This window comes from Lynx rufus, unplaced genomic scaffold, assembly GCF_022079265.1.
Source record: "Lynx rufus isolate CCGP_SWC_20201006 ecotype Redwood Valley unplaced genomic scaffold, mLynRuf1.p SCAF_11, whole genome shotgun sequence".
NCBI classification, from domain to species: Eukaryota; Metazoa; Chordata; class Mammalia; order Carnivora; family Felidae; genus Lynx; species Lynx rufus.
Genome location: NW_025814825.1, coordinates 51,950,882 through 51,964,225, shown reverse-complemented (window position 1 = coordinate 51,964,225; position 13,344 = coordinate 51,950,882). Strand labels below are relative to the sequence as shown.

At 50.9% G+C, this 13,344-nt stretch overlaps 1 protein-coding gene across 1 annotated transcript in view; it reads left to right on the top strand.

The window, feature by feature from the left end:
- The window catches only part of NRAP (nebulin related anchoring protein), a 76,253-nt gene that overhangs the window by 41,594 nt on the left and 21,315 nt on the right, over window positions 1-13,344 (top strand). The window contains exons 21-29 of the mRNA XM_047073465.1: window positions 357-461; window positions 1,611-1,718; window positions 3,059-3,370; window positions 4,472-4,576; window positions 7,386-7,484; window positions 9,097-9,201; window positions 9,934-10,041; window positions 10,585-10,698; window positions 12,625-12,822. Coding sequence (XP_046929421.1) covers window positions 357-461; window positions 1,611-1,718; window positions 3,059-3,370; window positions 4,472-4,576; window positions 7,386-7,484; window positions 9,097-9,201; window positions 9,934-10,041; window positions 10,585-10,698; window positions 12,625-12,822 — 1,254 coding nt within the window. The remainder of the gene's footprint in view (window positions 1-356; window positions 462-1,610; window positions 1,719-3,058; window positions 3,371-4,471; window positions 4,577-7,385; window positions 7,485-9,096; window positions 9,202-9,933; window positions 10,042-10,584; window positions 10,699-12,624; window positions 12,823-13,344) is intronic.

Genomic DNA, 13,344 nt, shown 5'->3' with positions numbered 1-13,344 from the left:
CCTGAGCCCTGCAGCGGGTTATTTTCTGTGGCCGTGGACAGCATAGATGGGAACAGCTTGGGAAGGTCAGGGCCTTCTCAAGGGCAACGTGTGAAGACAGGGACCTTGGCAGTGTGGTCGGGTTGGTCCCCTGACCACATTCTTCTCGAAGCTCCTCACTGCCTCGCCTTCTGCCTTCACCCCTCCTGCCTTAAGCCCCATTTGCTGTCGTCTGCTGGCCAGCGTCTGGCGGGTTTTGTAACGGACCCCCCGTGCAGGTCGCAGAAACGCCAAGCAGATCTGAAGGCGCACCCGCGATGCCGTGCCACCCACCCCACCCTGCCACCTGCTCCTGACCCAGTGCTCTCTCCTGACAGGTGGCCTACAAGGCAGGAAACGAGCAGTCCGTCCATCAGTACAGCATCAGCAAAGACGAGCCTCTCTTCTTACAGGCCCGAGCCAACGCTGCCAATCTCAGTGAGGTATGGCCAGAGGGGGCGGGGGCGGCTGTAAACTCTGCTTTCCTGCGTAGGCACCTGGCCACTGTGCTCTGTCACCTGGGGTTCCACACATCCGGTCGTTGTAAACAGCTCATCCAGCAGACCTCGTTCCTGGCCAGTTGTAGGGGGAGGGAAGGACCACTTTCCCTAGGAACGAGCTGGCGGGAGATTTGACCCACTGACTATATAACAGGGTAGGAGGCAGTGGTTCTTCCAGGGTCGCGGCTCGAACAGCAGTAGAGCATTGCTAGAAGGAAGGAAGCAGCACTTGAAGGCGTTAGCTCCAAACTGCTTGGGTTTGTTCGATCCTTGGGTCTATCACTTACTAGGTGTGAGACCCTGGGCTAATTCTTTGCACTCAGTTGTGCCATTGGCAAAGGAAGGGTAATACTAGTTCCCGTCTCATCGGGTTGTCACGAGGCTTCAGTGAGCTAATATACGGAAAGCCCTGGGAGGAGGAGGAGTGTGCAGAAGGTAGCCATTACCCAGATGGCTCTCAGACACAAAGCATGCGTGGCCCCAACCTTCTCCTCCCTGTCTTTCAGCAGGGGCCTTCCTCAGCTCTCCCCCTCAGCTCCCAGGTCTTTGGAGTCCTGATCTGAGTCCTAGGTAGAGGGGAAAATTAGAAGGAACAACAGGGGCTAAATTGATTCATACACACAGAGAGGGAGCCTTCAGAAGAGAGACCTTGAAACCCGCAGGTGGGGGCAGGAAGGGACATGGGAGGAGCAAGGACAAGCCCCAGGTGGGCTAGAGGCTGGAGGCAGGGAGACAAAGATACGCAGCTGTGGCACCTGCTGGGCTGAGCAGGCTGTGTGCGCAGGGGTGGGGAACCTTCCAGAAATGTTGCCGGGCGTTTTGCAATGTTATTCCACCTCGGGCATGTCTTTGAGACCCCCCGTGAAGACTCCTGGTAGTTTTCAAGGCCTCTGGAGTTCAAATTCAGCTTCTTTTGACCGAAGCCCTGTGTGTTAGGAGGCCTTGAGGCAGGAACAAGGAGGTCTGGTGGTGTTCAGGTTACCAGGTTTCTGTGGAAGGACGCAGTCGTGTTTGCCTCCTGGAGAGAGCGTTACAGAGTCTAGGGAAGGCTTCCCCCAGGAGGATGATCTCTTTTCTCCCCCACCTCCTCAGAAACTGTATAAGAGCAGCTGGGAAAACCAGAAGGCGAAAGGGTTTGAGCTACGTCTTGACTCCTTGGCCTTCCTGGCAGCCAAAGCCAACAGGGACCTGGCCAGCGAGGTGAGTAGGTGCTCAGCTTGTACACGGCGCCACGAATCCTGCCGTTTTCCATCTAGGAGAGTCAGAAAGGGTCTGAGCCTCAGGGTCCCATCGGCGAAGTGGGGATAAATACGACTGCTTCACAATGAGATAATCCTGTACGAGCCGAGAGCACACTGCTTGCCACACGTTGGCTTTCAGTAGGTGGAGGCATTGTTAGCGGCAGCAGCACGAGTAGTAAGCTAAATGGCTTACGTGACAGATAAACTGAGGCTCAGAGACGTTCCAGGACTATCTAAGGATGTCGTGCGCTGCCAGTGACCGAGAGCGTAGGCCCTGGTGTCAGATGGACCTTGGATACGATCCTAGCTCCATCCCCTAGTAAGCATTGTGATTCTGGGAAGGTGGTTTGACCTTCCAAAATCTCAGTTAACTCGTTGGTAAATCGGCAGTTGCAAAATGTTTACGAGGAACAAACATGAAACAAACTGATGTGTGTTGAGCGTTCATAGTCCACTGCTGTCTGTCGGGAGTCTGATGTGAGATCAGAAGCCGAGGCCAGAGTGGAAGACAAAGTCTGCTAATGTCATCAAGACAGTCTTGCTTCCAGAAGAAATGCATGCACATAAATATACTCCCCTGTATAAATATACGTAGATATCAGCTGAGCTAAACAGTGACTTGGTGATGTCATTCTGGCATAAGGTCCTTATCTTGTTCCTGGTGAGAGTTCATGAACCAGCACTGGTCTACAGATGCACTTTGAGGGGCTTGGGTTTGTACCAGGCCTGGCTCACAGTGAGTGTTCAATAAATGGTGGCAGGTATTAATACTGTTGTTGTTGGCTCAGGTGAGAGGAGAGCCCAGGTCTCCTGATAATATTATCCTGTTACAGTTTTTAAGGCGGTTCTGTATCTGTTTTTTCCTTCTGATCCTCATTACTGTCGGTCTTTTTCCAAGTGAATATGAGCCCCTTTCTCAAACAGCAGCAGTGTTTGGGCTATTCTGTGTCATTTTCATTCCACGACTACTTTTTGTTTATAACGTCTTCACTATTCCCAGAAAGGAAACAACGGGCCACTTAAAAATAAATCCAGAAAAAGTGAGGTTGAGGAATACAGACAAGAGATGGAATGTCACCAGGAACTTGGGAATAGACTGTTGCATAGCTGAGCATTCAGTTTAGCTCTGAGCTTCCTGGCAGCTGAGGTGAAGAGGGAAATAATGAGTAATCTTTTATTTCACTGTTCAATGGTAGGAAGATTCTAATTCTAGTAAGATTCTGTTGTTTGGCTTTGTTTGCCTTTAGGCAAATGCCTTTAGGAGATGCTAACATGCCCCTCTCTCTCCTTCCTGTTTAGGTGAAGTACAAGGAAGATTATGAGAGGTCCAGAGGGAAGCTGATTGGGGCGAAGGATGCCCAGGGGGATTCACAAATGAGTCACTCGCTACAAATGTCCAAGCTGCAGAGTGACCTGGAGTACAAGAAGGGGTTCGAGGACACCAGGTCCCAGTGCCACGTCTCCCTGGACATGGTCCACCTCGTGCACGCCCGCAAGGCTCAGCATCTAGCCACAGACATAGGCTACAAGACAGCGTCTCATCACTTTACCGCCTTGCCCACAGACATGAGGGTGGAATGGGCCAAGAAGGCGTACGGGTTACAGAGCGACGTAAGCTCCGTGTGCACGCGTGCGTGTGCTAGCGTTGCCGCGATGGTTTTCCCCAGCACCCCCCCCGCCACCGCCCCCGAGATGGTAGTGTATCCCCTGACATACCTGCTTCTAGATCCCAGGGCGGACACAGCTCAGCTTTCCTAGTGGTTTAACCTTTATTTGAGCTCTGCCCGCTTCAGATACTATACCACCACCCAGCGACTTTTTTCCTCCGGGGCATTTGCTCTACGTCTGTTTTCCCTCTTTTGTTTTACTGCGGGGGGGGGGGGTCGGGGGGGAGACCGCGGCCTGTTCGGGGAGAGGTCTCCCACCCTCCTTCCAACCCTGGCAGTGCCCTTTGCGGGAAGATGGCACACGCTAACCTGAGCGCTCCCTCCCCTTTCTCCTGGGTGCCCCACCTGGCTCCCCTCCTCCTTCAGGTGACTCTGGTGCGCTGAGAAGGCAGGTCAGCTGCCCGCACCACGCGGGCCGGGGCGGTGGGGAGGGCGGTACAGACCACCCTTCCTGGCAGAGCGGTTTCCGGGGATACAGGTGATGCGCGAGTTTTAGAGACGCGTCCATTTAAATGGCTTTCCGTTAAAACGACTCCTTCCACGCACGGCGAGCAAAGAAATGAGATGTGCCCCCTGCCCCGCACCGAGGCGCATAGGAAGGAATCGGCACCGTGGGAGGCCTGGGCTGTCTTGTGAAATTCCCTCAAATAGCTCCCCACCCGGGTTCTGTTGTGAGTTCTCATTTTCTTCTCCCCTGCTTGTCATTTCCAACAAGGAAACGGGGAAAGCAGACAATGAGGACACTCCTCTTCCCGAGGTAGACACGCGTCCCTAATGAGGGACAAGGTTGATCCGACCCCTCCCGCTGCACCCCCGGGCGCCCGTGGGTGGGGCCTAACGCCACCGGCAGCGGGAGGCTCCAATTAGAGGGGAAATTAATTGACATTCTGGGGCCCTGCTTGTGACTGTGCAGAAATGGATAAGACAAAAGTGGCATCTAATTTGACTCAGCCAGCACCAAGGCGACATCTGGGAGCCGTTAACAGCCCTTTAAATGTCTGCGCGCCAACAATGGCCTGCCTTTTTCTTCTTTCTCCTTTATCAGAACCAATACAGGGCAGATGTGAAGTGGATGAAAGGCACGGGCTGGGTCGCCACCGGGTCATTAAATGTGGAGCAGGCGAAGAAGGCAGGAGAACTCATTAGCGAGGTGAGATTTCCTGACAGCGTGCAACAGGGCCGGCTGCACTAGGCGTGTGGCATTGCTGTATAAAATTAAAATAATTTCCACTCAAAAGGCGAAGAAAAAGGCAAAGCTACATGAAAGGCCCGGAAGCCCAGACTAGGGCTGGTAATTAGAGGGAAACTACATACCAAACACACACCAGTAGGGGCCCGTAGAGCCCCGGCAAAAACAAAGTGGGTGACAAATGATATTATGAATAATAATGACAATCAAAAAGAGCTCAATTGCTACCCACCAGCTTACCTTTTTAATGAAGCAACAAGGGAGAGATGATGAAAAGATAACATTTATTGCACCCAGAAAGCTCTTTCGGGACTTGATGCCCGTTTTCTCTCTCTCTCTCTCTCTCTCTCTCTCTCTCTCTCTCTCTCTCTCTTCCCGCCACAGTGTAAACAGTTTTTGAATATTCACGTGGTGTGGAGCACGTGACCCGGGTCTCTCCTGTTGAGGGGTCTCACTTCTACTTAAATCTCACGCCGGTCCACCTGCAGCCACCCCAGCTGGACCCTAAGGCGTTACAGCGTGCTAAAAAGATCCGTCTGCTCACATTTTGGGGAGAGTTTCATTAAACAGGTCTTTTAAAGATTTGATCAGGGTTTCTCCATCTCAGAACTGTTGGCATTCCGAAAGCTCTCTGTTGTGGGGGTTGTCCTGGGTCACGTGGGGTGTCTGGCTGCACCCCTGGCCTCCACCCACTAGATGCCAGTAGCACCCTCTGGCCAGGTGTGACGACCCACAGTGTCTCCAGATGCTGCCGGAAGGTGGAGAGCCACTGGATTAGACACACCAGGGAGTTGTCATTGCCTCGTGCTCACACGGAGGCTGCCCATCCTCGAACAACCCAAATCCCACCTCTGTTCATGTCTGTTTGGGGAGGAACTTGCTCAGAAGGCAAGTGAGAATTTTTCTAGTTGCCTCCAGAGTAACCTGGTCTTTCTGGATTTTCCTGGGTGGGGAGGGGATCACCACGGCTGCAGCCACAGAGGATAGTAGCCTTTGTAATGAGCCTCCTGGGACTTTGTTTTGAGAACACTTTCTTACTGAATGTGTAGGTAGAACAGAAAGACACCTAAGTTGGTTTTCCAAACGCACCTGCCCAGCGTTGATATCTTTCCCATGGGAGAATATTCTGGTTAGCCTGACATGTCACAGAGCTGGTTCCAGAAGTGGGTTCACTCTGATTGGCCTAATTTTTAGGAAATCTTAGTCAACGTTCAAGGCTCAGTGGACACTTCACGGCCCTAAGTAGTTCATTCTGACTAAGGAAAGACCTTCCTCAAAGGATGATTTTGAGAAACTTGCCGCAGCAAACATCTAGGTTGGAGGACTCATGCTCCTAAGCTCTCATTGGGCCCACTCATAAAAGGATGTGAAAAATAAATCATACACACAATTTAGACTTCAAGATGATTCTTTCATGCATCGAAGTCTGGCATCCAAGGGAGCTTTCTGGAACTGTTTATCCCACAGTGGGCTTAATTTTCCACCTCATTTTGCAGACTTACTCAACAAATTGGCTTATCTTCTATGCTGCATGCCAGTCCTCAAACTTCAGTAAGGCAAGAAAATCTTTCGGCCGTTCTCCCTAATCACCTCACTTCTGTTTCCCACACTTCCAGTTCGGTGTCAAATTGGCTGACCTCCTAATTTTCAGCCCGAATGCCACACACTGCTGAGAAAACCACAGATGCATACACGCCTGTCTCTTAAAGCAGGAGTCGGCACACCTTTTCTTGTAAGGGACCAGATAGGGAGTGTCTTCAGCTTTGTGGGCCACACAGTTCCCGTGGCGGCTCCTCAGCCCTGCCAACTCTGTGTGAACACAACCATAGACAACCGTGTACGTGAACGAGCATGGCTGTGTTCTGATAAAACTTTATTTACAAAAGCAGGTGACCCAACAGAGATGGCGGGATACCGAACCCTGTCTTCCTTAATCAACCCAGGCTGCAAAAACTGACCCTGATAAATGAGGAAGTGTTCATAAAATAGGTCTTTGATTTGAGGAACGATACACTTCATAAGTCCATTAAGAGTGCGACTGTCCTGGTCTCCTGGAAATGTATTTGGATTACAAAAACAAACAAACAAACAAACCAGGAATTAATTTAAGCATGACTTTTAGAATCAGAATTGGGTATTTAGCTCTTTGCCAGCATTGGAATTCTTTGTGATTCTGTGTTTGTTTGTTTGTTTCCAGTGTCTTTCAAAATGTAAGCTTCTTCCTTTCAACCATAGCACCCTTCTTCTTGTTATTGTAACATTCTAAAGAATCCTTGCTCATGTTAACTGAACCAAGTTCTAAAGTGATTGAATAGTTGTGATCCCTGACTGTTAAATGCGAGGGTTTTGACTGTGATAATCTCTGCCAAGTCCTTTCATGGAAGGAAAGCGGGAAGCTTCAATTGATGAATGTAACCACCTTCTTGCTTGGGAGACCCAAACTAAGAGATGTAAACAACGCAGCATTTGAAACCCACAAAAAGAACCCTTTCCTAGGCGTACATCCCCCGGTATTTTAGCGGTATAACCCAATTTCGCGATGTTTTCTTTGCACCAGCTAGAAATACTTTAATGTTAATTGACATGAGGTTATTCTTAAATTGAAACAAATATTAACCTGAAGGCACCTAGGATATAAAGATGGAGGAAAGCCGAATAATAATTATGTTCACAAATTCACTCTAATCTCAAGCAACCTATGATTTTCCCTTTCAAATGGCATGAAAGAGCGGCACAAAATTCACAGCTTTGATCTTTTTCTGCTCAACAGAAGAAGTACCGTCAGCCTCCAGATGCTTTGAAGTTTACCAGTATTAAAGACACTCCGGAGATGGTCCAGGCCAGAATTAGTTATACCCAAGCCGTGGATGTAAGTGATAATATATATACATTATGAACTCTAAGAGTGGGCTCTTCTTTCAACACTGCGATTGAAGCTGAGGGTTCCTTGCCTTGCTCTTTCTGTTGTTCTAAGGATGAAGGAACTCCTCGTCCTTTGCCAAGGAGCACCTTAGCGGGGGTGCTTCCTCATTAGGATGCAAATGGGGTGTTACCGCTCTTCTGATGCCAAGTGGGGCTCTGCCACCCCACTGCCCTCATGCTCTCCTGTCTTCCCATTTGCATATCTTCAAGATTTGTGTTGGGGGTGGGGGAGCTTTTCTCCTCTCCTTTTTGTTTTAAGGTGTTGTTTCCAGAACTGGAACTCTGGGAGTGAAAATTCTTGGCAACTGGAAGACTCAGCCCCCGCTAGGGCTCCCTGGGACCCGAGGGCAGGAATTCTTGCTCTCTGAATTCCCCCAAAGACTTTGGAAATGATTTGGGTCTTGCGGGCACGAGACTAACGGTGAACTCACTTCCCGTCTTCCCTTTTTAACGTGAAACTGAGACCTGGCCTTTTGTCCTCACGGCATGGCGTTCGTTGGAGACCAAATTGAATGATGAGGTCCATTAAAACTCACTTTAGGACATGGGTTAACCCCGTTTGGCTGATTCTGCTGAGAGAGGCTCGCAGATCTTTGTAAAGTGGGGCAGACACGCCTTATAAATATCTTCAAACCATTCGACTCGCCGTGAGGAAAATGTACAACCCTTGGTGAAGAGGAGTTTCAAAATTATCTCTCATGCTTCCCAATTGAATATTTTATTCTGATTGTGCCTTATTTAACAGGCATTTGGAAATGTCCTGAGTGCCTATCAGAATAAGTTTTGGGATGATTTACAAACTTACGGGTTTAGGAATTTATAATTTCTTGACAAGCAGCCCATCAGAAACAAATTAAATTCTGAGAAACACAGATGGTCAAACAAGAACTTTTGTATGAAGAAAAACAACCCGGGCTTCTTCCTTACCCTAACCAACTCTAGGGGGCAGTGCTGTGATACGTAGAAACTTTGGACACAGCTACTAAGATTTGGGATGGAAAAGCCCGGCTTAGAAACTTTCTCTGGTGGCCGATGCCAACTTCGTGTGTCATCACTATGAGGATGTCATAAGCCCAAATCAGAGTTCCGCATGAAAGACACCCCAGACCCACCCAGTAGACATTTATTAGCACAAGAATCCTCGAGACGGAGGAAGGGAGTGGGGATTGAAGTAGGTCCAGACGTCCCCTGTGGAAGAGCCCTCTCTCATGCTTCTGAATTTTAATGCCCTCCCACGCTTTATGGTTAATAACAAAATTATTACGTGTTAACTAGACCTCATTTTCCCATCTGACACCGTGTCAGGTTTATGCTACAAGTAGAGTGTTAATGCAGAGGCAGGTTTCAGCCTGTCGTGTTCTGAGCTGGGACGTAGGACTCGGGAGGGCACGAAGCCCGTGTCACCGTGCTGGCTGCGGGATCCAGGTGGCGGCAGGGCACCCAAGATCCTGTCTCTATGGGGAGGTGGCAGCTGTCCCTTGTCTCCCGGAGTGTAACTTGGCTGATGGCTGTGTGGAAGAACCTCCTGGGTTTAATGCAAAACCTCTCTTCCTCCACAGAGGTTATATAAGGAACAAGGAGAAAACATAAAGCACCATTACACTCAGACAGCCGACCTCCCTGAAGTCCTCCTGGCCAAGCTGAATGCCATGAATATCAGTGAGGTGAGGCTGGCGGATGGGGCACTGGCTTTCATTCCGGGGGATCCGGGGACCTGGGCAGTGCCCGGCAGCCTGTGCTCAGAAGCATCCCGTACTCAGAAGGGCCTGGAGCTTACTTGAATGCTCTGCCGTCACCATTTTGAAATTTGTAATATTTGTGACCAAGGGGCCCCATGCTTTCATTTGCGCTGCTGAGCTCTGCGGGCTAGGTAGGCCATCCTACAGAGGAGTCAAGCTCATTTGCAAGAATGAGACTAGGAAAACCGCCTTACTACAAAAGGCGTTGGTACTGAGGGGGTGAAATGCTGGAGCGTCAGAATATAGGTGAGGGCAGCCAACGGCTATGGCGAGGAGAGACCCTTCCCTCCCGTGACCTTGATCAGCAACCCCCGCCCCCTTTCCTGTTCTTCGACAGACAGTTGTGTTCTCCTTATCTTACGTCAAGATCTGTGCATGCTCAGCCTTATGCCTCCTTCTTCCACTCGGCTTGCTGCTCAGAGAAATCTGGGTCTGTCTGACTCTAAAGAGTCGCCCCCAAAAGACTCTCCCTCCCGTGGGTGGGCGTGAGGCAGGCTCCAACTCTTTCTCGGTTTTTGCTAAGACGCAGTGATCTCTAACTCCAACCGGGCGCTGGGGGAGAAAACCCATAACAAAGCCGATGCCCATCTTGGTAATGAGCATCTCAGAACCACCAGATCACACGAAGGTCTTTATTTGTCCGCATGTTCCCAACAGACACGTTACAAGGAATCCTGGAGCAAACTTCGAGACGGCGGATATAAATTGAGACTGGATGCCATTCCATTTCAGGCAGCAAAGGCTTCCGGCGAAATCATAAGTGACGTGAGCATCCACCTCCATTACCGTGTCAATGTTTAATCCTAACCGATTTTTACTCCTTTTGCCCCCAACCCCTGCCTTCTTTTGCCTGTGGATACTGTCCTCTGCTTTCCCAACTGACTGTGTTAGGGCAATCTGGTAACGACCAGTGAGAGAGAACATACCATACAACAAAAAAAAATCCCCTAGCCGGGGTACAAAGCCAAATGCCGGACTGTAACTCTGGACCCCGGGCAGATGAAATGCACCCTCCACCAGGCGCTTTCCTAAAGCAAGTCCGCGTGCAGAGACTGTTAACAATGCACCCACCTTCTTCCAGCGCGGGCCGCCCAAGTGCTAACATGTCCTGCCAGTTCATATCCAGCCCTTTAGTCATTGGGAGTCTTGCATATGAAAGAATAGGCCTTTTGACGACTCCCACGCGTTTTCTTTTAACTCACCCAGTCACTGTCAAAAGAACAAAACATTTTCGCCCAATACCCACCTCTCCCATTCCGTGTCCCTTGTCCCCGAGCTGTTACTCTCTCCCGCTCTCTTTCCCTTTAGTACAAATACAAAGAGGCATTTGAGAAAATGAAAGGGCAGATGCTTGGCTCCCGGAGCTTGGAAGACGATATCAGCCTTGCACATTCAGTGTATGCGAACTCGCTGCAGAGCGAAGTAAGTAGGCGAAAAAATGCAGCGGGACTGAGGGGGCCCCCACCTAATGGTGCACGGCCAGCATGTGTCGTTTGTCCTTCCGGTTGTGGCCGTTGGCTCTGTCCTACCTAGCTGTGCGCCTTTGTTGGGTCCCTTGGCTCCTCTGGGCTTGAGCTTCTTCCTGCGTCAAGTGACAGTTTGAGCCAGACGACCCCTGAGCTCCCTTGGGCCATTCTGTGATGTGATCAGTGGCCACGAAGGGGGGGGCCTGTGGGCTAGGTTTGGACGACAGAGCTGTTTTGTTTGGTCTGCAGAGTGAATTAGTTGCAAACCTTTAAAAGGGGAACATTTTGCGTAAAGGTCGTAGACTTCCAGCCAGAAGCTGGCCCTGGATTCCTCAAGGCCACAGTTGACGTTGACTACCGAGAGCTCCATTTAGAAGGGACCTATGCTCTCCTGGTCAGGCGGCCGCCTCCTTTTCCCTCACTGCCCGCCTTGCTCACTGGTGCTATCGTCTGGGTGCCTGGAAACGTCTGAGTTTGCAGCCCGTGGTTTCGACCCTCTGGATGCTGGCGCGAGTGTGTACGCAGTGTCCCCTTGCACATATGCACGCGGGCAAACGGTGGGGCTAGACGCTGACGTATATCCACTGTGCTACGAAGGACGAAGCACCTTTACACCCTGGGTCTCCCTTAACCATTGGACGAACTCTCTTGAGGAACATTATCATCTTATCCATCCCGGTTTACTGATAAGACCTAGACTCTGAGCGCCTCAGTCCCTTGTCTAAGATCAGCTAGAAAGTGAATATGGTGCCAGCCCTCCATCTCAGGCTCTGTCCACAGCTTCACGTGTTCTCCGCCTCAGTTTCCCCATATCTAACATTCTTCCCCCCCCCAACCCCCACCCCTTTCTGGGCTGGAGTGCTGACCAAAGAATGTGGGGTTGCACATGAATTGTCCTGTCCTTTATGCTAGGGGTCAGGGGAGGGTGCTAGATGGGAGCAGGAGGTAAGGGAGGGGTGTCCAGGGCTCCGGGAAGGATGGCGGAGGTGGCAGTTACGCATCTGACTCCTGAGAAAGCCCAGAGTGAGCTTCGCAGACCTTCCGGCAGCTTCTCTGAGGACTGCCGTGGAGCTTGTGGTCTGTCCTCTCCTCCCTCAGCGTGCCTCTTGGGAATACCCATCCCTCAGAACTGGCTTTCCAAGCGTCTACCCACTGCTGTTGGCCCCCAGATTTCTTTTTTTTTAATTACATTTTTCAAGTTTATTTATTTATTTTAAGAGAGCGAGAAGAGGAGGAGCAGAGAGAAAGGGAGAGAGAGAGAGAGAGAGAGTGAGTTCCAAGCAGGCTCTGCACAGTCAGCGGAGAGCCCAGCACGGGGCTTGAACTCACGATCAGTGAGGTCATGACCCGAGCCGAAATCAAGAGTAAGATGCTCAACCTGCTTAGCACCTGGCGCCCCTGCCCCCAGACTTCTTAGGATGTCGTCTGATGCTTTGAAGAAGCTCTTCATCGGCTAAGTCCGAGAAGGGAGTCCCTGGTGTCTAAAGTCTGAACCTGACAGGGGGAGGGGGAGAAACTCTGGCGGGCCCCGTGCCCTCACAGGTTAGCCACATACCTTCTTGCCTCTGGCAAATGGGAAGATCTAAAGACTCAGCAAGGGAATCACTGACGTGATGTGATGTAGGTCTCCTGCACTTCTGTGTTGCCCCAACTGGGGGAGCCGTGGGCCTTCATCATCTAAGTCAGTGACCTCCAGGAGCTGAGGGTGGTGAGTGTCATGAATCCTGCTAATTAAGCCAGTCCCTACTAGAAAGGAGCAGCGGTCCCGCCAGAACGTCTCCAGGGCTCACCTGGGAGACTCTCACTGCACTCGCTGTCCCTGATGGTCCCTGTGCAAATGGTGGCTTTGAAATAGCGGCTGTTGATCTGTCTGCCCCTCTAGGTGAATTACAAGAAAGGCTTTGAACTCTCCAAGGCACACTTCCATCTGCCATTGGACATGGTGACCCTGGTGCATGCCAGGAAGGCTCAGAGCCTGGCCAGCGACCAGGACTACAGACACCCGCTCCCCCAGTACACTTCCTTGGCCGAAGACCTGAGGCTCAGCTGTGCCAAGAGAGCTCACAAGTTGCAGAGCGAGGTAAGGGGACCTGGCCTCTCTCTCAGGGCTCTGTCCTCTCAGATTTGACCAGGAGGCAGTGACTCCAAGCTCCCGTTGGTGCCGCGGGGGATTCCGGAGGTGAGAAATCCCAAACCGGGGTCTTCTTGGGAAACACCGCCCCGTGCTCCTGCCCAGCACAGTTACACAGATCTAACGGCAACGGGAAACATCCACTGGTTCCAAACATGACGTTTTCACACATGATCTAATTTCAACCTCAAAATAACCCTGTATCAGTAGTCTTTACCCCATTTTAGAAATGACAGGGAGGCTCGAAGAAGTTAAAGAGAGAGCTTGCCGGAGACCCCACAACTGTCAGTGAGAAAGGGGGGCTGACACGTGAACTTAGATGGCGTCTGACCAGGATGCCCTCTGCTCACATGTTTTGCATGTTGAAGATTTGCTACCGGCACTGCCTTTGGCCTCAGGTCTGACCGGGGTGGGGGGGGGGGGCTCTTCTTCATGCTTCATAAATTCCCAGGCTGCCCGTTTTCTGAGGGA